At 44.0% G+C, this 25,535-nt stretch overlaps 3 protein-coding genes and 1 pseudogene across 3 annotated transcripts in view; 1 reads left to right on the top strand and 3 right to left on the bottom strand.

The window, feature by feature from the left end:
* Positions 1-25,535, top strand: part of pnpla7b (patatin-like phospholipase domain containing 7b) — a 192,217-nt gene that overhangs the window by 64,863 nt on the left and 101,819 nt on the right. Inside the window, exons 18-21 of the mRNA XM_060907369.1 lie at positions 447-578; positions 781-904; positions 994-1,107; positions 1,196-1,271. Coding sequence (XP_060763352.1) covers positions 447-578; positions 781-904; positions 994-1,107; positions 1,196-1,271 — 446 coding nt within the window. The remainder of the gene's footprint in view (positions 1-446; positions 579-780; positions 905-993; positions 1,108-1,195; positions 1,272-25,535) is intronic.
* On the bottom strand, positions 6,706-7,638 carry LOC132872489 (atypical chemokine receptor 2-like; annotated as a pseudogene).
* LOC132872483 (leukotriene B4 receptor 1-like) lies at positions 13,995-15,465 on the bottom strand. The gene has a single exon (XM_060907370.1). It carries the CDS (start codon positions 15,443-15,445, stop codon positions 14,555-14,557), a length of 891 nt encoding a protein of 296 aa, XP_060763353.1. The 5' UTR covers positions 15,446-15,465; the 3' UTR covers positions 13,995-14,554.
* LOC132872486 (leukotriene B4 receptor 1-like) lies at positions 22,921-23,888 on the bottom strand. Its single transcript, XM_060907372.1, has one exon. The coding sequence runs from the start codon at positions 23,886-23,888 to the stop codon at positions 22,998-23,000; it is 891 nt and encodes a 296-aa protein (XP_060763355.1). The 3' UTR covers positions 22,921-22,997.

Consider the following 25,535-nt stretch of genomic DNA (forward strand, 5'->3'; position numbering starts at 1 on the left):
ATACACACAGGATAAGCAATATGCTAACAATATTGCATGCTATCAAACCAAATGAATGAAACCTGCTAGAAGGGAATGGAATACCAGTTTTTATTCCATCGAAAAAGTGTCCTGTATGTATAATAATCACCGATATTTCATGATGATGTATATAATAAAGAACGTTACATAGTGGCACGAAGATATGACGTTTACCTTCTCGTGTTGAAAATCTATTCACCACTCAAACTTCATATCTTCGTGCCACTGTGTAATATCCTCTATTTATAACTAGCTAGAAAATCCATTATTGTATTTCAATAGCTAGCAGTTTTTAGGCAAGCAAACCATGGCACTGGGCAACACGGTGGAGTTTACACTTGGGTATGGGACTAGCTAATAAATGTATTCACTTTATGGAACGCATGTGTGTTTTGACTGTCTTCTGATGTTCCAAACACATTCAGGATCATGCGTGAGGAGCCACAGGTGGTGTTGAACGTGGCTCACACAGTGGTGCGCAGACTCTCGCCCTTTGTCAGACAGTTTGATTTTGCACTCGACTGGATGGCAGTGGAGGCTGGAAGGGCCGTTTATAGGTACCCTCTATCAGTTCATCAATCAAATAAATAAATTTGATTTCACCCAAGAGTGTGAAATTACAAGTGAAAAACCAAACTACTTTTCTACTTCTGTCTTGCTTGCTCATGACTTTACTATCTCTTTTAACTACTGGGCCTAATGGGGTCTCTCTCTCTCTCTCTCTCTCTCTCTCTCTCTCTCTCTCTCTCTCTCTCTCAGGCAGGATGAAAAGTCAGACAGCACCTTCATCGTACTGAGCGGTCGTCTGCGCTCCGTCATCATGAGGGAGGACAAGAAAAAAGAGCTGGCTGGAGAGTACGGGAGAGGCGACCTCATTGGTGTGGTAAGAGTCTTCATGCTGTTAATAGTTGAAGAGGTGAACATGGTGCTCCTGATCCTTATTACTTTCTGAAACCTCACATTTTTCCCTAGGTGGAAGCTCTGACCCATATGAACCGAGCCACCACAGTTCACGCAGTGAGAGACTCCGAGCTGGCCAAGCTGCCTGAAGGAGCGCTGATCTCCATCAAAAGAAAATACCCTCAGGTTCTCGTAATCAGCAGTAGTAACACAGCAACTGTAGACGGAGAGGAATCTGTTGTAAGCTTTATCCTGTTGTTTTTTTTTTAAACAGGTTGTGACGAGGCTGATTCACCTCCTCGGTCAGAAGATCCTGGGAAACATGCAGCAAGTCAGTGGACCGTTATCAGGTGTGTAAAGAGCTGCATGGAGAAACGGGTGCTTTTTATCTTTGAGTTGAGGATTAAATCGTACTGTATTATTGATGAAAAGTACACGTTTATTCAGTATATTTGCATCATTTATCAATAGCACTAATCAGAATCATATTAAAATTCATTGTTTTATAGGATAACAAAGAATTTTATAGGATTTATACTTTTTTTTTTTTTTATGCCTCCGCCACGTTAAGGTGCAGGAGGCATAATGTTTTCGGGTTGTCCGTGCGTGCGTCCGTCCCGAAACCTTGTGAACACGATATCTCAAAGGCTAATGAAAGGAATTTCACCAAACTTTCACCATTTGTGCGCTTTGGGACAAACGTGAACTGATTAGATTTTGAGGTTAAAGGATCTAAGGTCAAGGCCACTGTGAGGTCAAATGTCTGTCCGAAAACCTTGTGAACACAATATCTCCAAGGCAAATGAAAGGAATTTCACCAAACTTTCACCATTTGTGCATTTGGGGACAGACATGAACTGGTTAGATTTTGAGGTTAAAAGGTCACAGGTCAAGATTACTGTGAGGTCAAATGTCCATCCCCAAACTTTGTGAACACCATATCTCAAAGACTAATGAAAGGAATTTCACCAAACTTTCACCATTTGTGCATTTGGGGACAGACATGAACTGGTTAGATTTTGAGGTTAAAAGGTCACAGGTCAAGATTACTGTGAGGTCAAATGTCCATCCCCAAACTTTGTGAACACCATATCTCAAAGACTAATGAAAGGAATTTCACCAAACTTTCACCATTTGTGCACTTTGGGACAAAGATGAAATGATTAGACCTTTTGATCTCAAAATCTAAGGTCAAGGTCACTGTGAGGTCAAATGTCTGTCCGAAAACCTTGTGAACACAATATCTCCAAGGCAAATGAAAGGAATTTCACCAAACTTTCACCATTTGTGCACTTTGGGACAAACATGAACTGATTAGATTTTGAGGTTAAAAGGTCACAGGTCAAGATTACTGTGAGGTCAAATGTCCATCCCCAAATCACAAGGTGTGTAGTCTACCAGGCGGAGGCATCCCCATCGACACCGTCCTCTTCCTCCTCCTCCTCTTACTACAAGTCCTCCTACTACTGCTACTCCTCCTCCTCTCCCTCCTCCTCTTCCAACTACTACTATTCCTTCTCCTCTTATTGCATCTATTATGCATAGTACTGTTATGACTACTGATACTACTACTGCTCCGAGTATTAGAATTTGATGCCTGCAACACACGCAAAAAAGGTGGAACAGAGGCAAACTAAAACGAGGGTTATGTATATAACCGCGGTTCTATGAGTTTCGGATGACCGCCAGAGGCGGTGCTTTCAGCACATGGATATCCATCACACGAACGTGCAGGTCGAGTAATAGTAACAACAAAGTCACGTGTGACCTGGGTGACGTCACCCCGTGACCCCGGCACAAAAGACCGGTGAACCCAGGAAGTGACCTCTTGGCAAATCTTCTCGTGTACACTCTGAGTGACTGCCAAGCTCTGGCGGTCATCCGAAACTCATAGAACCGCGATTATATACATAACCCTCGTTCTATTTCGTTTCTCCTGACCGCCAGAGGCGGTGCTTTCAGCACATGGATGACTAATACCAACCAGGTCATGAGGAGTGCCTACCCGTACTCAGTGCTGCTGCGACGGGCCTGGAATGACGGCCGTCGCCACAGGATTATGTGGGACGACATTAAGACGGTAAAACCTGGTGAAGGTGCAGCTGGAAGCCCAGGAGGCTGCGCTGCATATGTCTGAAAGGGGCACGCCTTTCAGTGATGCCCATGAGGCCGCCACACCCCATGCAGAGTGCGCCCTGACAGCCGGAGGAATCGGGGAGCCACCGTGCCTGTAGGCATGTAATATGGCCTCGACTATCCACTTGGATAGCCTCTGCTTAGAGAGCGCCAGACCCCTCCTCGGCCCTGTGTGGCACAGAAACAGGGTGTCACTCCTACGGAAGCCCTCCGTACGGGACACGTACGCCCTGAGGGCGTGAACTGGGCACAAGAGTTCTGGGCACAAGAGTGCCAACTGTATGCAGCATGCGGAATCTCATGGTCTTCAAGTGGGAGTTGAGGGACCTCCGGTCGAGGATCGGGCGGATACTGCCATCCTTCTTCGGAACCAGAAAATACCTGGAGTAGAACCCACCTTGCTGTCTCTGCCTGTCGATGGGAGAGATTGCTCCTTTCTCCAGGAGGGTGGCGATTTCCTGCCGGAGGACGAGGGACTTCCCTGGATGGCTCACGGTGGTGTGTTTGACCCCATGAAAACGCGGCGGTCGGCGGCAGAACTGGATGCGGTAACCCTCGGTGAGGGTCACCAGCACCCAGGGGTCTGGGGTCAACGCTTTCCAGCTTTGGAGCTGTTCGCTGGAAAAGCGGCCGACCGCCGGCGCGTTGATGTCAGCGCCGTCCAGAGCGCCCCCGTCGGTCACCATGGGGGCGACGAGGAGCGGACTGGGTGTAGGGGGCGGCACCGCGGGTCCGGGAGGTGGTGGGGCGACGAAAGTCATCAACCCGTCTGGTCTTCTGGCGGGTGCGTGGCCGAGACAGAGTCGGTGTGGGCCCCCTGAAGGACTGGGCAGCATTGCCATGGTGGTGGACCTGGCGGAGGCCAGCGAACTGCTGTTGTGCCTGGACGACCTGGGCACTCCGGTCCAGGGCTTGCTGAGCGGCCTCGCCAAACAGCTCCCCGGGGACAACAGGGAGAGAGTGCAGCACACGCCGGTCGGGCTTGGCCAGAGGGGACTGTGCCAGCCATATCTGCCGGCGGGCGAGGGTGAGATACGACATCAGCCGGCCCAGTTCCCGCGACGAGTAGGCAAAGGCCTGGAGAGCCGCGTCGCACAGCTCCCGTGATGCCGCGCTCGTCCCCTCCAGCGTCTGGGCGAGGGCCAGCAGCAGATGGGACATGGAATTGTCAATACGACCCATTCGTGCCGCCGTGTCGTATCCCCGCACGATGAGGTCGTCGGTCGCACGGCATTGAGTGCGGGGGCATCGGGCGTCAGGCTGCAGAGCCTCGTTGGGCGAAAGGACGAGGGCAGCCACGGAGGGCTCAATGTTGGGCATCTGCTGGAGGCCGTAGGTAGGGGCGTCCTGCATTGCTGCCAGGGCCCTGCAGTCACTAGGGAGGTGGGAAAGGCGTCTAGGGTCCGCCCAACACCTCTGTAACTCCTCGATGTATGGGGCCGAGGGCGGAACAGACAACGAGGAAGGCTGTGTGGAGCCTCTGAAGAAAGCGCTCTGATGCTGGGCCACCGGGGGCGTGTCCAACCCCAGACGGGCCAATGCAGCCCTCAGCGTTGGCTGGATGGATGAGCGTCCGCCTTCCGACGCTACCACGGTGCCATGGCTGGTGGCCTGGGAACCGGCCGGAAAGGTGGAGTCGTGACCGTCAGACCCACCGCAGTCAAAGCTCTCCGACGCCCGGATCGACAGTTCATCCAGGCCGCGTGCATCAACGGCCGGTGACAGAAGTGGTGGTGATGGTGAATGGTCGGGCTGCCAGGCAGAAGGGGTGGCTGCGGGAACACTGCTGCCCTGTGGCGGAGGCTGGAGATTCGCCAGCAGGGCCTTCATCTCCTCCAGCTCGGTGGACATCACCTCCACCTTCCGAGCCAAATCGCCCGAGCGCTTCTTTTTCGCCTTAGAAGCGGAGACGCGTGGGGGAGCCCCACGGTGCTTGCTGGGCCCCACTGCTGCAGCCGGCACCATGTCCTGTCCCCCCGAGGCCCGGGGGATGTCAGACGGAGGATCCAACCGAGCCAGCCTGGCGGTCCGCGCAGCCACACTCAGGCACATGCAGTCTGTGCAGGCCATGTCCATCAGCCCCTGCCGCAGGTGATCAATACCCAGGCACGAGGGGCACTCGCGGTGGCCGTCCTCCGGCTCGAGGGGGGCCCGGCAGTTGGCGCAGCGAGAGAATAGGTCCATGACACCTGGCTGGCAGAAGGGAACTTAAAAAATAGGGCGAGAACACCCCAAGTAAGTATCCCAAAATAAACAATCAGGCGGCAACGAAAAACGACCTGGCGAACACACCCGTGGTCGGGAATATTAACAAGGATAGGCGCCGTGCGCCACAGAACTGATAAACAGCGGCGAGAAACACTGCTTTAATTTAAATGAATGAAAACCGCTTACCTGAGCGACAACAAGCCGGCCTCCAGCGGCGAGAACACCGCCTCGGAGGGCTAGTCAGCTAACTCCACAAAGCGAGAGCACTCAGCTTAACGGAGTAACAAACAATACGAATACAACACACACAAGACAGCCAGCCCGTGAGCAGGCCTGAGACAAGGCTACACAAAATAAGGCGGTCGATAATATTAACAAGGATAGGCGCCGTGCACCACAGAACTGATAAACAGCGGCGAGAAACACCGCTTTAATTTAAATGAATGAAAACCGCTTACCTGAACGAAAACAAGCCGGCCTCCAGCGGCGAGAACACCGCCTCGGAGAGCTAATCAGCTAACTCCACCGAGCGAGAGCGCTCAGCTTAACGGAGTAACAAATCAACGAATATAGCGACAAGAGAAAAGAATTGGTGGACTTAACGCAGTTTCTTGGAGGATGCGTAAGCACAGCCCCAACCCTATGGGTAACGAAACTAACACGCGCTTTGTCCAAATTCCAATCCAACTCGCAACCTGCAAATGCGAGAAGATGCAAGAGGTCACTTCCTGGGTTCACCGGTCTTTTGTGCCGGGGTCACGGGGTGACGTCACCCAGGTCACACGTGACTTTGTTGTTACTATTACTCGACCTGCACGTTTGTGTGATGGATATCCATGTGCTGAAAGCACCGCCTCTGGCGGTCAGGAGAAACGAAATAGAACTGAAAAGTTTACAGGATGTTCAAGTAGCACCATTTTTGGAAGATTCCACAATAAGCAGGTTAACTGGGAACATGATTGGGTTCACAGTACCCAATCACATACAGTGTGCTACAGTGGAGGCTTAAGTACACCAAACAGGAGAGAAACTTGCATACAACCAAGTAACAGTAAAACCACTTGGACACAGGAACTTGGCTATGCTGTAGAAATATCATGATGTATAAAAATACAGGAACTCATGATTTAACATTTATTACCAGACAAAGAGGATGTGGTTGATATGAGAGTTGGCACTCAACATCTGCAAAGATTAAAGCATATTTATTTATTTATTTATTTATTTATTTAAAAATTGACTGAAAACTTGAGCAGAAGTGTGAGGTCTTATGGGTTTTGTGCAGGTAAATGCATTGCTTACAGAGTCAAGATACCAAAAGTCACAGTGACAAAGTACTTTAAAAAAAAAAAAAAGGCAGGCCATAAGAACCCCCTTAAAATACTCTATTAAAAATTGCGATTACATGCAGTTCCTTTTAAAATGCAACAAGTCACTGGCTATCAGTGAGAAACCATCAACTCTCTCAAACCTTGATGTCATGAAGGAATTTAAATATTTTCTGTTCCAGTTGTTTACTGCTATACAGCCCAAGCAGAGAAAGCATATAGGAAGGGGTTCACACAACTGTGAATTAAAGTCAGAGCTATAGTAATATTGTCAGCAGATTCTGTCGATTTTAACAGACTGGCATTCTGAAGAAACCGGGCAATGATGATCACAATGTTGGAGATGGGTAATGGGAACCAAAAAATAAACAGACAGACCACAATTCTGGTCACCAGCTTTGTTATTAAGTTACTGCTAAAGAAAGTTGAGTTATTAACTCCCCGGTGAAGATGAAAGTAGAAGTAAGCCAGGGTGAGGAATGAAACCGTCAATATTATAATCTCAAAGATTAAAGTAGCCACTCTTTCAACATTATGCTGGTAGCGTCGCATGCTCTGAGGCCATCCTCCCTTGTCCTTGCGTTGTGTACTGTACAAGAGCATAGGATGATATTGCTCCACTTAAGATCCAAATTCCACTCAAGAGGATCTTCTTTCCTTTCCTGCCAAGCTTGTTCCATTTCTGAGGATGCAGCACTTTCATATATCGCTGAACACTCATCAAAACCACACACATTGTGCTACAATACATGCAGAAGTACACCAAATCGGAGAGAAGATTACACAGGAACAAGCCAAAGACCCAGTGACGAAGATAAGCCCAAATCCAAATTGGCAGAGTGAGCAGATCTGATATGGCCAGGCTCATCAGTCTCAGGGTGAAATTGTCTCCTTTCAGCCATCCAGGCAGACGTACCACTACAGCGATCTTCCCAGGGACTCCCAGTATGAAGCAAATTGCCATTACAATACTGGCAACCAGGTTTGCAGTTGGGATTGGAGTGGTGAGTGAGCTGTTGGATGAGTTGAGTTGCTGCATTGTTAGATGCTGTGGTAGAGCTGTGAGAAACTTTGAGCTGAACAAGTAAGCAGCAGTGCAGGTGTTTGTGGTGTCCACTGTGTAAAAAGCCAGCACTCATTGCATCAAACATACATTTCCGGACATCATGGTGTCATAAAGTCTAGCAGGTTATTTTGTAGTTCTTCGTGCATCCATCATTAACATTATAACATTTGAGCTTTATAAATACGTCACTGTTCAATTGTAAAATCTAAACAATGATTTCCATGATCAAAGTTAAAATGCCAGTGAGTTACAGCTCAATCACAAATCTTTAATTCCATACGCAGTATTGGAGTGCCCAGTGTAAAGAGGGTACATGGGTCCCTGCAATCTTCAGGGGTCGAGTCCTTAGCTTAATTCAATCACTACATACAGGCATCAGGTATAAATATTTCCAAGATAAGTGAGATCCACCTGTCTACCTGCTTGAGATAGAAGCTGCTTGCGAGTTCAAGTCAAGCTGCCAGTGCTGGTCCTTGAGCAAAGCCCTTAACCTTCAACTTCTCATTGGCGTAAAAAAGGCAAAAATATGAGTCGCTCTGGATAAGCGTGTCTGCCAAGTGCTGTAAGGGTAAATCTTTCCTTACTTGAGCTATCCTGTGGTAAACCAGGCATGCAACAGTTCCCATGTGGACAAAAACCGCAGCCCTGAAGGCAGCATCAGCAGCCTCAAAAGTAAGAGGAAAGAAGGAAGTAAATAAGGAACAAAGAAATGAAGAAACAAATTTTGTCATTGAGCTTAACAAATTAACATTACCTTCCTTTATACAAATAAAACAGATGAAAAAAATCAGTATATAATTGCAAGTATCACATCAAGTATATTTTCATCTGTAAAGCTAAAGTTGTCATCTTAAAGCTGATTGGAAAAGTGAAGAGAAGTACTAACCCCATTTCCAGAAAAGTTGGGATATTTTCCAAAATGCAATAAAAACAAAAATCTATGATTTGGTACTTCATGTGAAACTTTATTTAACTGACCAACTTAATTGTATTTAAGTATAAATAAAGTTAGAATGTAATGCCTGTAATACATTAAAAAAAAAAGTTGGGACAGAGGCAAAATAAGACCGAAAAGTTTATAGGATGTTCAAGTAACACCATTTTGGAAGATTCCACAATAAGCAGGTCAGTTGGGAACATGATTGGGTATAAAAGGAGCAGCACTAAAAGGCTCCATCTTTGCAAGCAAGGATGGGATGTGGCTCAAACCTTTGTGCCAAAATTTGTGAAAGAATTGTTAATTGATTCAAAAAGAACATTTCTCAATGCAAGGTTTTAGGTCTTTCAAAATCTACAGTACATCTCATCTCATCTCATTATCTCTAGCCGCTTTATCCTTCTACAGGGTCGCAGGCAAGCTGGAGCCTATCCCAGCTGACTACGGGCGAAAGGCGGGGTACACCCTGGACAAGTCGCCAGGTCATCACAGGGCTCACACATAGACACAGACAACCATTCACACTCACATTCACACCTACGGTCGATTTAGAGTCACCAGTTAACCTAACCTGCATGTCTTTGGACTGTGGGGGAAACCGGAGCACCCGGAGGAAACCCACGCGGACACGGGGAGAACATGCAAACTCCACACAGAAAGGCCCTCGCCGGCCCCGGGGCTCGAACCCAGGACCTTCTTGCTGTGAGGCGACAGCGCTAACCACTACACCACCGTGCCGCCCCTCTACAGTACATAATATTGTGAAAAGTTTCAGGGTTAAGCAGGTTAATTGGGAACTTGATTGGGTCCACAGTACCCAATCACACACAGTGTGCTACAGTACAGGCTTAAGTACAGTAAATAGGAGAGAAACTTGCATGCAAGCAATCCAAAGACCCAGCCATGAAGAAGAGCCCAAATCCAAACGGGCAGAGGGAGCAGATCTGATATGGTCAAGTCAAGTTTGTTTGTATAGCACTTTTAACAATAGACATTGTCTCAAAGCAGCTTTACAGAATCTGAATGACCCAAGACACGAGCCAATTTTATTCCTAATCTATCCCCAATGAGCAAGCCCGTGGCGACGGTGGCAGGGGCGGATCTAGAAAAATATTTATGGGGTGGCAAGAGGGGGGCAGGAATTTTTGAGGGGTGGCAACGTATTACAGACGTGTGTGTATATATACTGAATTTAATCACAGTTATCACAGTTTGATGACAAATAGTATGTACACAGTACAAAAGGGCACGGGCTGCCATTTACAAACTCATACAGACAAACTTAATCTCATGCTTTTATTGTTCACGAAGAACACACATTCTCAGATGAGGTCTATACCGTTTCTGGACAGTTTTACACTGTATATGCAAAAGAACAGACACTAAAAAACAACAACAATAACACTGCTTCAAGTTCAGCATGATTTAAACCATTTACACCAGTGTCACATTTTATCTCATCTCATTATCTCTAGCCGCTTTATCCTTCTACAGGGTCGCAGGCAAGCTGGAGCCTATCCCAGCTGACTACGGGCGAAAGGCGGGGTACACCCTGGACAAGTCGCCAGGTCATCACAGGGCTGACACATAGACACAGACAACCATTCACACTCACATTCACACCTACGGTCAATTTAGAGTCACCAGTTAACCTAACCTGCATGTCTTTGGACTGTGGGGGAAACCGGAGCACCCGGAGGAAACCCACGCGGACATGGGGAGAACATGCAAACTCCACACAGAAAGGCCCTCGCCGGCCCCGGGGCTCGAACCCAGGACCTTCTTGCTGTGAGGCGACAGCGCTAACCACTACACCACCGTGCCGCCTGTCACATTTTATAGTTTTTTTTTTCTTACGCTTTGTAAAGGCTCACCAGTGAGCATAACATGAACTTGTCATGCCTACAACAGCTGAATGCGGTGATTTCCATGTTGCTCAGCAAAACGCTTCACAAATTTATCAAGATCTAATGCTTTTGTGTGCTTTGATTCAATGCTGAGTACAGCCAAACTTGATGGTCTCTTTTCTGTCATAGTCGACCGCAAATAAGTCTTTATGACTTTATGTAGGATTCAAAGTATACTAAGTAACTTTAAAAACGCACAGTGGAATTCAACACGATATCACTTTAGATCCATGCATATATTTGAAATTTATGATATTGTATGTAATGCACACACATCTTGAAACATCGATAAAGGACATTTATTGTCACACTCAAGAATTAATTCACAATAAAAAAATTCAAAGTGACAGTTGGTCCATGTTCGGACCGTCATGCTGGAGATTCTGGGTCTGTGTCGTCCAGGGGTCTCAGCAGCAGTGACTGAGGGTGTCAGGAATCTGTCACGGAGGTGAGCTAGCCTGATGTGCTGATCCTGAACTGGCGTCGTGACTCGAGGCTGACCAGGGCGTGGACGATCCCTGGTGCTCCCTGTCTGTCTGTAACACTGACTCAAACGGGAAATGGTCGAATGATGAACACCGAAGTGCCGGGCGACCTCTGTCTGTGTACTTCCGGCACGCAACATCCCAATGGCCTGTTCACGTTGATTTTGGCTTAGGCGTGGCATCTTCAATAATGACAATTTTCCCATCATTTCCCCCGGGTATTTATAGGCAAGATTGTGTGTGTACAGTGTATGCAAAATTTGTTTGAAAATTAAAGCCTGTCCATGTCATTGACTACCCGAGTCATATTGTACGTTATTGAGTACAACTCCCTTAAATTCTGATTTGAGCACAGATTTGGAACTTATTCGGGCGGAACGAAGTTATTTTTCCATTGTGATATATTTCTTTTCTTCTTGAGATAAACTCAGCATGAATTCAGCAAGTTTTATCAATGTGCGTTTTTAAAGTTACTTAGTGTAACTTTACAATGTTTTCCTTGACAGACGTTGAATCAATATTAACTTTTGTGGCCGACTTTACACAAAACTAACGTCAGACCTAGCTAACATTACATGTATAGTTAGCTAAATAACGTTCTCCAACCTGATTTTTATACTCTCAAAATCAGCATCGCAACTATACTAGCACTGTTCATTCATTATAATTTCATTTCTTGATAGATAGTTAATCAGCTTTTACCTCTTTCCTCGCGACTCCTGGCTCCCTCGCTTCATGCCTCTCAATTTTCCAAAACAACCAATCTCTGGCGTTATCTCGTGCTGCATTCGCCGCAGTCGGACATTGGAAATTTGCACATGTAAATATCAAATTGGCCGTAATTTTTCTTTGAATTCGTCGCTGCCAACTGGGGTGGCAGCAGGGGTGGCAAGGCTTTCTTTTAGGGTGGCATTTGCCACCCTATGCCACCCCGGTAGATCCGCCCATGGATGGTGGCAAGGAAAAACTCCCCCAGACGACACGAGGAAGAAACCAAGAGGAACCAGACCCAAAAGAGAACCAATCCTCACCTGGACAACAACAGACAACATGACTATAACATATTAACAGTTTCAACATGAAGTCAGTTTCGTTGATGTTATAACTCTTCATTAATGGAAACTTGAGTGCAAAACTGTTCATGACAGCCGCAGTCCCAAGGTTAGCAAGCCAACTGTAGTCGTCAGTCACAAAAGCATTACTGTAAGTGTCCAGAGTGTCTTCCAAGTGTGACTTTCAAATGTCCGTATGGGGCCCTCCTCCACAGGAGCGATGTGATGAGATCTTAGCATCAGTCTCGGGGTGAAACTGTCTCCCTTCAGTTATCCACAGAGATATACCACTACTGCTATATTACCAGGAACTCCCAGTATGAAGCAAAGTGCCAGTACTCCACTCCCAGTCAGGTATTCAGCTGAGGCAGGAGTGGTGAGTGAGCTGTTTGAGTTGCTGCATGGTTTGACACATCTGCGCTGTGCACGGGTGTAAGCTCAAGATCAAATAAGGAGACGTGTTGGCGTCCATGGTTCCTTATGTAGATAAATTTAGCATTACAGGCATCTCAGCTGCACTTATGAAAATAAAACCAAACAAGGCATTTGTCAGTTCTGGATGCCTTCATTTTGACCTGAAATCTCTTGAAAAGTGTCTTCAATGTTAATTGACATGAAATTAATTGCAAGATTTCATGATGATTTCATCAATGTTTGTGGTGTCCCCTGTGTAAAAAACCAGCACTCATTGCATCAAAAATACATTTCTGGTCATCATGGTGTCATAAAGTCTAGCAGGTTATTTTGCAGTTCTTCATGCATCCATCATTAACATTATAACATTTGAGCTTTATAAACGTGTCACTGTTCAATTGTAAAATCTAAACAATGATTTCCATGATCAAAGTTAAAATGCCAGTGAGTTACAGCTCAATCACAAATCTTTAATTACATATGCAGTATTAGAGTGCCCAGTGTAAAGAGGGTACATGGGTCCCTGCGATCTTCAGGGGTCAAGTCAGTTTAGTGTAATCACTGCATACAGGCATCGGGTATAAATATTTCCAAGATAAGTGAGATCCACCTGTCTACCTGCTTGAGATAGAAGCTGTTTGTGAGTTCAAATCAATCTGCCAGTGCTGGTCCTTGAGCAAAGCCCTTAACTTTCAATTTCTCATTGTCGTAAATAAGACAAAAATATAAGTCACTCTGGATAAGCGTGTCTGCCAAATGCTGTAAATGTAAATCTTTCCTTACTTGAGCTATCCTGGTGCTGATAACGCCAAGGTCACAGGTTGGCGGCACGGTGGTGTAGTGGTTAGCACGGTTGCCTCACAGCAAGAAGGTTCCGGGTTCGAACCCAGCGGCCAGTGAGGGCCTTTCTGTGTGGAGTTTGCATGTTCTCCCCGTGTCTGCGTGGGTTTCCTCCGGGTGCTCCGGTTTCCCCCACAATCCAAAGACATGCAGTTAGGTTGACGTGGGGCGGCCTTGGACTGAGGTGCCCTTGAGCAAGGTACCTGACCCCTGACTGCTCCCCGGGTGCTCTGGTGTGGCTGCCCACTGCTCTGAGTGTGTGCGTGTGTTCACTGCTTCAGATGGGTTAAATGCAGAGGATGAATTTCACTGTACTTGAAGTGTGCATGTGATGAATAAAGGTTTCTTCTTTGGTAAACCAGACATGCAATATTTCTGACATGGACAAAAACCACAGCCCTGAAGGCAGCATCAACAGCCTCAAAAGTAAGAGGAAGGAAGTAAATAAGCAACAAAAAAATGTTGAAACAATTGTTTTGTCATTTGATCTTAACAAATTAACATTACCTTCCTTTATACAAATAAAACGGGTTAAAAAAATCAGTGTATATACTCGCGAGTATCACATCTTGTTTGTTTTCATCTGTAAAGCTTAAGTTATCATCTTAAAGCTGATTTGGAAAAGTGAAAAGAAGTACTAACCCCATTTCCAGAAAAGTTGGGATATTTTCAAAAATGCAATAAAAACAAAAATCTGTAATTTTATAATTCATGTGAAACTTTATTTAACTGACCCACACATTCAAAAGAAGGTGGAACAGAGACAAAATAAGACCTAAAAGCTTACAGGATGTTCAAGTGACACCATTTTGGAAGATTTCACAATAAGCAGGTCAACTGGGAACATGATTGGGTATAAAAGGAGCAGCACCAAAGGCTCCATCTTTGCAAGCAAGGTTGGGGTGTGGCTCAAAACTTTGTGCCAACATTTGTGAGAGAATTGTTAATCAATACAAAAAGGACATTTCTCAATGCAAGATATTAGGTCTTTCAAAATCTGCAGTACATAATATTGTGAAAAGTTTCAGGGTTAAGCAGGTTAATTGGGAACATGATTGGGTTCACAGTACCCAATCACACAGTGTGCTACAGTACAGAGTTAAATACCCTAAATAGGAGAGAAACTTTTTCATGCAACCAATCCAAAGACCCAGCCATGAAGAAGAGCCCAAATCCAAACTGGCAGAGAAAGACATGTTCTTAGAGCTGGCTATCAGTGAGAAACCATCAACTCTCTCAAACCTTGATGTCATGAATGAACTAAATATTTTCTGTTCCAGCTGCGTGCTGCTGTACAGCCCGAGCAGAGAAAGCATACAGAAAGGGGTTCACACAACTGTTAATGAAAGTCAGAGCTGCAGTAATATTGTCAGCAGCTTCTGTAGATCTTAGCAGCTTGTCATTCTGAAGGAATAGGGCAATGATCGTCACAATGTTGGAGATGACTAATGGGAACCAAAAAATAAAGAAACAGACCACAATTCTGGTCACCAGCTTTGTCAATGATTGACTGATGAAGAAAGTTGAGTTATTAACTCCCCGGTGAAGATGAAAGTAGAAGTAAGCCAGTATGAGGAATGAAACCATCAAAATTAGGATCTCCAGGATTAAAATAGTCACTTGTTCAACATCATTCTGGCAGCATCGCATGCACAGAAGCCATCCTTCCTTGTCCTGACTTGCACTGCGCTGTACAGGAGCATAGGATGATAGTACTCCACTTAAGATCCAAATTCCACTCAAGAGGATCTTCTTTCCTTTCTTGCCAAGCTTGTTCCATTTCTGAGGATGCAGCACTTGCATATATCGCTGAACGCTCATCAAAACCACACACAGTATGCTACAGTACATGCAGAAGTACAACAAATATGAGATAAGCTTACACAGGACCACGCCAAAGACCCAGCCATGAAGAAGAGACCAAATCCAAACTGGCAGAGAAAGCAGAGTGAGCAGATCTGATATGGCCAGGCTCAGCATCAGTCTCGGGGTGAAACTGCCTCCCTTCAGCCATCCAGCCACACATACCACTACAGCGATATTCCCAGGGATTCCCAGTATGAAGCAAATTGCCAGAACAATACTGGCAACCAGGTTTCCAGTTGGGACTGGAGTGGTGAGTGAGTTGTTGGATGAGTTGAGTTGCTGCATTGTTAGCTGCCGTTGTTGAGCTGTAAGAAACTTCGAACTAAAACAGAAAGCAGAATGTGTGGGTGTTTTGTGGTGTCCACTGTGTAAAAAGCCAATGCCTATTGCATCAAGCATGCATTTCTGAACGTCATAGTGTCAGAGTTGAGTAGATTATTTTGCAGTTCTTCATGCATCCATCATTAACATTTGAGCTTTATAAACGTGTCACTGCTCAACTGTAAAGTCTAAACAATGATTTAGGAACCCCATTTCCAGAAAAGTTGGGTTATTATTTCCAAAATGCAATAAAAGCAAAAATCGGTGATTTGCTAATTCATGTAGACCTTTATTTAACTGACAAAAGTACAAAAAAAGATTTTCAATAGTTTAACTGAACAACTGAATTATATTTTGTAAATATAGACAAAGTCAGAATTTGATGCCTATAACACACTCAAAAAAAAAAAAAGTTGGGACAGAAGCAAAAATCAGACTTAACCTTTCATAGGATATTCAAGTAACACCATTTTGGAAGATTCCACAATAAGCAGGTTAATTGGGAACTTGATTGGGTTCACAGTGCCCAATCACACACTGTATGCTACAGTACATGCTTAAAGTGCATATCCTGGACCAATTTCGTTTTTTTTTTTTATGAAAGTATGTCCCTTTACATACTCATCCAGAAGGGTAATTTTGCACAAGGCCATCTGTCTACAGCAGAAAAAAATAAAATAAAATGCGTCTGGAAAAATTCCAAGGGAGTCTGGAGCCAGATTTGTGACGTCACCTGCGGATCTGCCGGCAGGCTGCGACAGCTTGCACGGTTTCAGTGAGCAGCCTGTGTAGAGCAGCTAGCGATTTTGCATTGAAATATGGAATTGTCACCTTCAGCTTCTAAACCCATGGATTCATGTATCAATGCTCATCTATCTATTGTTACATAAATAATATTTTTTCTAATGACTATGTATTTATATATTTCTTCATTTAGAAGAGCACTGGCTACTGTAGGAGAAAGATTTCATAAGCTACACATATGGAATCGGCTAAGCAGGGTTGTATATACATTTAATGTGGTTGACCGGTCCCAAGATCTCAAGCCCTGACACGCATATCCCTTAATACATCTCATCTCATTATCTCTAGCCGCTTTATCCTGTTCTACAGGGTCACAGGCAAGCTGGAGCCTATCCCAGCTGACTACGGGCGAAAGGCGGGGTACACCCTGGACAAGTCGCCAGGTCATCACAGGGCTGACACATAGACACAGACAACCATTCACACTCACATTCACACCTACGGTCAATTTAGAGTCACCAGTTAACCTAACCTGCATGTCTTTGGACTGTGGGGGAAACCGGAGCACCCGGAGGAAACCCACGCGGACACGGGGAGGACATGCAAACTCCACACAGAAAGGCCCTCGTCGGCCACGGGGCTTGAACCCAGACCTTCTTGCTGTGAGGGGACAGTGATAACCACTACACCACCATACCCCCCCCCCCCCCCCCCCCCCCCCTTGATACACATGAAGTAAAATGTAAAGAAAATGTGACCTTGGACGCTGTGTGAGACGGCTGTCTCTCCAGTAGCTCTGTAGTTTTTAGCTCTTTAAACCTCTTTTTTTCCACCTTTTTACTTTGCTGCTCTTCTTATGAAGACAGTGTGTTTTATCTTCATATCCCATGGATATTTTTAACTTTAACACGCAACCAGGAGCCAGTTTTCTCGCTTATTTGAGAGAGGAGCTGCTGGCCCTGAAAACAATGGGACAAGCCGGGATATGACACCCCCATCCTGGCCGAGCTGAGGAGGAAACCCAGGGGCTGCAAAGCCGGGGCTAAGCTAAAGGCTAGGCTAGTGGACAACCGGTGGCGCTACAAACCATCCATTCCCTCCGTTATCATGGGGAATGTGAACTCGCTGCCGAATAAGGTCGACGAGCGATCCACACTGAACAACCAGCAGATTTACCGGGAGAGCAGCTTATTTATTTTTATGGAGACATGGCTAACACACCTTGTACCGGATGCTAACGTGGACCTGTGGGGATTCACTGCTGTGAGAACCGACAGAGACACTAAAGCATGTGGGAAAGGCAAAGGTGGGGGACTCATCATTTACGTGAACAACTGCTGGTGTAACCCGGGACATTTCTCCGTAAAGATAGTCTTATGTTGCCCGCACTTGGAGCTGCTAGCATCACCATCTGTGTTTACATCCCTCCGAGGGCAGCCGCAGCCGCTGCATGTGAGGGGATTCACTCCGTCACAGCAAGGCTGCAGACACAGCACCCTGAGGCATTTATGATCAGTTCTGAGGACTTTAAACACGCTACTTTGGCTGCTTCTTACCAGGCTGTGGACTGTACCTTTTTAATTTCCCTGAGGGAACCCTCCCAAAGGGATCAATAAAGTCCTATCTAATCTAAGTAAGTGTATTATCGCCCTGTGCTTTCATGTTTACTTTTGTGTGTGTCAATAAATAGCATTATCCGTGTACCACACAAACACAGGAACACCTAATTTATAGTCTCTCTTATTTCTCACCCTGGCAACAGTCAACTTGTGAAGCGCCGATTTTCTTGGTCTTTTTCTCGGCTCTGCTTTGGTCCTCGGCTTCCGGGAGCCTCGTACGAAGTGCTCCCGTTTTGCTCTCATTGTCCGGTCTTTTGGAAAATGAAGAGTAGTAATCCCATCAAGATTGGTGTTGCTACACCCTCCTACGATACATCTGTTAACCATTTTAATAATTACGTGATAATGTTGAAGAAATTTGCAGGAAAACCACCAAGTCATTTTCTCATAAACAAGCCAGCGCTGACGTAGGATTCAGAAGGAGGTGTCCCATATGTGACGTCACGAAAATCAGTGTTTGCCAGGAAATCCAAAGGCCAAGTTTTTTCAGAGGCTGACCAATTCGCCTCAAATGGCTTGATTTCAATTGAATTTTTCTGGTATTGAGCAAGGTAGAAAAATTGCACAAAATATGACAGATATTTGACCAAAGTTTAATGTAAAATAGGAGAATTACATTGATCTTGCTCCTGAATTTACCCGTGATATGCACTTTAAGTACACCAAACAGGAGAGAAACTTGCATACAACCAATCCAAAGACTCAGCCATGAAGAAAAGCCCAAATCCAAACTGGCAGAGTGAGCAGATCTGACATGTCTAGGCTTGGCATCAGTCTTGGGACGAAACTGCCTCCCTTCAGCCATCCACAGAGATATACCCCTACTGTTATGTTACCAGGAACTCCCAGTACTGTACTCTCAGTCAGGTATCCAGCTGAGACAGGAGTGGTGAGTGAGCTGTTTGAGTTGAGTTGCTGCATGGTTTAACATCTGCGCTGTACCCGAGTGTAATTCAAGATGATCAAGTAAGGAGAAGTGTAGGCGTCTGTGGTTAACTCTGTAGATAAACATAGCATTTCAGGTGTCACAGCTACACTTATGGATATAAAACCTAACAAGGCATGTGTCAGTTCTGGATGCATTCATTTTGAATTTAAATACCTTTTAAGCTTTAAAAATGTCCTCAAGTGTTAATTGACATGAAAGTAATTGCAAGGTCTCATGATGATTTCATCATTCAAGCTTTATAAATGTTTCACTCTTGAAGGACTTGTAAAATCTACATGCTGATTTACAGAATGGAAATTGAAATGTCCTGATTAATAATTTTGAAAAAGAAGGTTGCAGGTTCTTAACCCTCTCTGCTCCATGTGTGATATATCCTGTGATATATCTGACCCCAGCTGTAACAGATAAAGGCTCATCCCCCCCCAAACCCCTCAATGGGTGATCGAGGCAAAAAATAGCCTCGGGCCAACCATAGTGTCAGAACTCCAGAACAACATACATGGAGATTATTTGGTAAAAAACAAAAATACAGGAAGTCATGATTTTATTTTCAGAGATACCAACCTACATGATTTGGGCGTAGCAGCTATGGATTTGAAGCACAACTATGGTGCTATGTGTAGACCTGAAAATGACCAAAGAAAGAGGATGTTGTTGGCGTGAGAGCTGGCAGACAGGATCTGCAAAAATCAACGTTTATTGATTTATTAATTCACTTTTTTTTTTTTAACTGATTGAAAACTTGAGTAATTTGAGCAGAAGTGGGAAGTCCTTTGGTTTTTGTGCAGGTAAATGCATTGCTTACAGAGTCAAGATATCAAAAGTCAGTGACAAAAAGTAGATTTAAAAAAAAAAAAAAAAAAGAGGCCATCAGAACCCCCTTAAGATACTCTTGTAAAAGTTGCAAACAAATGACAATAACAATAGACTGCAACAAGAAGCAAAATTATTTGCAATTCCTTTTAAAATACAAACAAGTCACTGGCTATCAGCAAGAAACCATCAACTCTCTCAAATCTCGACATCATGAAGGAATTAAATGTTTTTCTGTCCCAGCTACGTGCTCCTGTACAGCCCGAGCAGAGAAAGCATACAGGAAGGGGTTCACAGCTGTTAATGAAAATAAGAGCTGTAGTGATATTGTTAGCAGCTTTTCTAGATCTTAACAGACTGTCATTCTGAAACAACACAGCAATGATCATACTGTTGATGTGAAATGGAATCCAGAAAATAAAGAAACAGACCACAATTCTGGTCACCAGCTTTGTTATTAAGTTACTGCTGAAGAAAGCTGAGTTATTAACTCCCCACTGAAGACAAAAGTAGAAGTAAGCCAGTGTGAGGAATGAAACCATAAATGTTATAATCTCAAAGACTAAAGTAGCCACTCGTTCAACATAATTCTGATTGTCTCGTTTGCACAGACACCATCCTTCCCTGTTTGTTCGTACAGAGCGCTGTACAAGAGCAGAGGACTGTAGTACTCCACTAAAGATCCAAATTCCACTCAAGAGGATCTTCTTTCCTTTCCTGCCAAGCTTGTTCCATTTCTGAGGACGCAGCACTTGCATATATTGCTGAACGCTCATCAAAACCACAAACAGTGTGCTACAGTACATGCTTAAGTACACAAAATAGGAGAGAAGCTTACACAGGACCACGCCAAAGACCCAGCCATGAAGAAGTGTCCAAATCCAAACTGGCAGAGGAAGCAAGGACCAGCACTGACAGCTTGATTTGAACTCACAAGCAGCTTCTATCTCAAGCAGGTAGACAGGTGGATCTCACTTATCTTGGAAATATTTATGCCTGATGCCTGTATGCAGTGATTACATTAAACTCAGGACTTGACCCCTGAAGATTGCAGGGACCCATGTACCCTTTTTATACTGGGCACTCCAATACTGCATATGTAATTAAAGATTTGTGACTGAGCTGTAACTCACTGGCATTTTAACTTTGACCATGTAAATCATTGTTTAGATTTTACAATTGAACAGTGACACATTTATAAAGCTCAAATGTTATAATGTTAATGATGGATGCATGAAGAACTACAAAATAACCTGCTAGACTTTTTGACACTATGACATCCGGAAATGTATTTTTGATCCAATGAGTGCTGGCTTTTTGCACAGTGGACATCACAAACACCCACACTTCTGCTTACTCGTTCAGCTCGAAGTTTCTAATAGCTCTACCACAGCATCTAACAATGCAGCAACTCAACTCATCCGACAGCTCACTCACTACTCCAATCCCAACTGGAAACCTGGTTGCCAGTATGGTAATGGCAATTTGCTTCATACTGGGAGTCCCTGGGAATATCGCTGTAGTGGTACATCTGGCTGGATGGATGAAGGGAGGCAGTTTTTTTTTCAGTGACGCATTTATAAAGCTCAAAGATTATAATGTTAATGATGGATGCATGAAGAACCACAAAATAATCTGCTAGACTTTGACACTATGATGGCCGGAAATGTATGTCTGATGGAGTTGGCGTAGGCCATTTACACAGTGGACACCACAAACACCGACACTTCTGCTTACTCGTTCAGCTTGAAGTTTCCCACAGCTCTACCAAAATTCTGTGATTTTGTACTTCATGTGAAACTTTATTCAACTGATCAACTTAAGTGTATTTAAGTATAAACAAAGTTAGAATTTGATGCCTGTAACACATACCAAAAAAAAAAAGTTGGGACGGAAGCAAAATAAGACCAAAAAGTTTACAGGATGTTCAAGTAACACCATTTTGGAAGATTCCACAATAAGCAGGTCAATTGGGAACATGATTGGGTATAAAAGGAGCAGCACGAAAGGCTCCGTCTTTACAAGCAAGGTTGGGGTGTGGCTCAAGCCTTTGTGCCAATATTTTGAGAGAGAATTTTTAATCAATTCAAAATGAACATTTCTCAATGCAAGCTTTTAGGTCTTTCAAAATCTACAGTACATAATATTGTGAAAAGTTTCAGGGTTAAGCAGCTTAATTGGGAACATGATTGGATACTGAGCTGGTGATGAGTTGAGTTGCTGCATGGTTTGACACATCTGCGGTGAATTCGGGTGTAAGCTCAGCATTACCAAGTAAGGGGAAGTGTAAGTGTCTGTGGTTATCTGTGTAGATAAAGATAACATTACAGGCATCATAGCTACACTTCTGAAAATAAAACCTAACAAGGAAATTGTCAGTTCTGGATGCATTCCTTTTGTTCTTAAATCCCTTTAAAAGTGTCCTTAATGTTAATTGACATGAAATTAATTGCAAGATTTCATGACTATTTCATCATCCAAGCTTTATAAATGTTTCACTGTTGAATTAATTGCAAATTCTACATACTGACTTGCAGAATGGAAGTTCAAATATACTTTTCTTTCAAAATTATTAATCAGAAAGTCGCAGGTTCTTAACCATCTCTGCTCCATGTGTGATACATCATCGCTGACCCCGTGCTCTGACCCTAACTATAACAGAGAGGTTTTTTTTTTCTAAATCCCTTGGCTGAACAGAGTGAAGGACCCGATTTTAAATGTAATCATCCTTAATCCAGGCAAAAGATAGCCTCGGGCCAACCGCAGTGTCATAATTTCTAAACAATATACATGGAGATTGTTTGGTAAGAAAATTATTTCTCATTGATATTGGCAAATTAACATGACCTGCTTTTATGCAGAATCAATTAGACATTTATAGTATTTATAATGTGAACCGAGTAACAGTAAAACCACTTGGACACAGGACCTCAGCTATGCTGTATAAATATCATGATGTATAAAATTACAGGAAATCATGATTTAATGTTTATTACCAGAGAAAGAGGATAGGGTTGGCATGAGAGCTGGCACTCAGCATGTGCAAAGATTAAAGTTCATTAATTAATTAATTCATTCATTCATTCATTCATTTATTTAAAAACTGATCGAAAGTTTGAGCAGAAGTCTGAAGTCTTGTGGTTTTTGTGCAGGTAAATACATTGCTTACAGAGTCAAGATACCAAAAACCGCAGTGACAAAAATTACTTAACAAAGGAGGCCATAAGAACCCCCTTAATTAAAATACTCTTGTAAAAGTTGCAAGCAAATGACAATAACAATAGATTTCAACAAAAAGCAAAATTATACGCAATTCCATTTAAAATGCAACAAGTCACTGGCTATCAGCAAGAAACCATCAACTCTCTCAAACCTCGACATCATGAAGGAATTAAATATTTTCTGTTCCAGTTGCGTGCTGCTGTACAGCCCGAGCAGAGAAAGCGTACAGAAAGGGGTTCACACAACTGTGAATGAAAATCAGAGCTGTAGTAATAATCTCAGCAGCTTCTGCAGATCTTAACAGACTGTCATTCCGAAGCAACACGGCAATGATGAGCACAATGTTGGAGATGATCTTTGGGAACCAAAAAATAAAGAAACAGACCACAATTCTGGTCACCAGCTTTGTTTTTAAGTTACTGCTAAAGAAAGTTGAGTTATTAACTCCCCGGTGAAGACGAAAGTAGAAGTAAGCCAGTATGGGGAACAAAACCACAAATAATATTATCTCCCAGATTAAAATAGTCACTCTTTCAACATTATTCTGGTAGCCTTGCTTGCACAGAAGCCATCCTTCCTTGTTCGTTCTTACATTGCGTTGTACAAGAGCATAGGATGATAGTACTCCACTTAAGATCCAAATTCCACTCAAGAGGATCTTCTTTCCTTTCCTGCCAAGCTTGTTCCATTTCTGAGGATGCAGCACTTGCATATATCGCTGAACGCTCATCAAAACCACAAACAGTGTGCTACAGTACATGCTTAAGTACACAAAATAGGAGAGAAGCTTACACAGGACCACGCCAAAGACCCAGCCATGAAGAAGAGACCAAATCCAAACTGGCAGAGAAAGCAGAGTGAGCAGATCTGATATGGCCAGGCTTAGCATCAGTCTCGGGGTGAAACTGCCTCCCTTCAGCCATCCAGCCAGACGTACCACTACAGCGATATTCCCAGGGATTCCCAGTATGAAGCAAATTGCCAGAACAATACTGGCAACCAGGTTTCCAGTTGGGATTGGAGTGGTGAGTGAGCTGTTGGATGAGTTGAGTTGCTGCATTGTTTGATGCTGTGGTAGAGCTATGAGAAACTTCGGGCTGAACGAGTAAGCAGATGTGTAGGTGTTTGTGGTGTCCACTGGGCAAAAACCCAGCTCGCATTGCATCAAACATACATTTCCGGGAGTCATGGCGTCAAAAAGTCTAGTAGATTATTTTGCAGTTCTTTATGCATCCATTATTAATATTATAAAATTTGAGCTTCATAAAAGTGTCACTGTTCAATTGTAAAATCTAAACAATGATTTCCATGATCAAAGTTAAAATGCCAGTAAGTTACAGCTCAGTCACAAATCTTTAATTGCATATGCAGTATTAGAGTACCCAGTATAAAGAGGGTACATGGGTCCCTGAGATCTTCAGGGGTCAAGTTCTTAGCTTAATGTGATCACTGTATACAGGCATCAGGTGTAAATATTTCTAAGATAAGTGAGATCCACCTGTCTACCTGCTTGAGATAGAAGCTACTTGTGAGTTCAAATCAATTTGCCAGTGCTGGTCCTTGAGTAAAGCCCTTAACCTTCAACTTCACATTGGCATAAATGAGACAAAAATATAAGTCACTCTGGATAAGCGTGTCTGCCAAATGCTGTAAAGGTAACTCTTTCCTTACTTGAGCTATCCTGTGGTAAACCAGACATGCAGCATTTCCCATGTGGACAAAAACCACAGCCCTGAAGGCAGCATCAGCAGCCTCAAAAGTCAGAGGAAGTAAGTAAGTAAATAAGGAACAAAGAAATCTCATTTCATCTTATTATCTCTAGCTGCTTTATCCTGTTCTACAGGGTCGCAGGCAAGCTGGAGCCTATCCCAGCTGACTACGGGCGAAAGGCGGGGTACACCCTGGAGAAGTCGCCAGGTCATCACAGGGCTGACACATAGACACAGACAACCATTCACACTCACATTCACACCTACGGTCAATTTAGAGTCACCAGTTAACCTAGCCAGTCACAGTCTTTGGACTGTGGGGGAAACCGGAGCTCCCGGAGGAAACCCACGCGGACACGGGGAGTATGCAAACTCCGCACAGAACGGCCCTCACCAGCCACGGGGCTCGAACCCGGACTTTCTTGTTGTGAAGCGACAGCGTTAACCACTACACCACCGTGCCGCCCCCTTAATACATTTGAAACAGAATTAAAAAAAAAAAATCCCTATATACTCGCAATTACCACATTTTGTATGTTTTCCTCTGTAAAGCTCAAGTTATAATCTTAAAGCTGATTGGAAAAATGTACAGAAGTACTAACCCCATTTCCAGAAAAGTCGGGACATTTTCAAAATGCAATAAAAACAAAATTCTGTGATTTGGTACTTCATGTGAAACTTTATTTTACTGACCAACTTAATTGTATTGAAGTACAAACGAAGTTAGAATTTGATGCCTATAACACATTCAAAAAAAATTGGAACAGAGGCAAAATAAGACTGAAAAGTCGGCAGCCCTTAGACCTCCGGCTTAATCGGAATCCCCGATTCGCTCAGCTTCACGTTGTTGCGCTGGAAGATGCTACCGTTTTTTATTTGTCAATGTTGGCATCTCTGAATGTTTATTACCAAAGAAAGAGGATGTGGTTGGCATGAGAGCTGACACTCAGCATGTGCAAAAATAAAAGTTCATTTATTTATTAATTCATTTACTCTTC

Source organism: Neoarius graeffei, chromosome 24 (genome assembly GCF_027579695.1).
Source record: "Neoarius graeffei isolate fNeoGra1 chromosome 24, fNeoGra1.pri, whole genome shotgun sequence".
In the NCBI taxonomy this organism is placed as follows: Eukaryota; Metazoa; Chordata; class Actinopteri; order Siluriformes; family Ariidae; genus Neoarius; species Neoarius graeffei.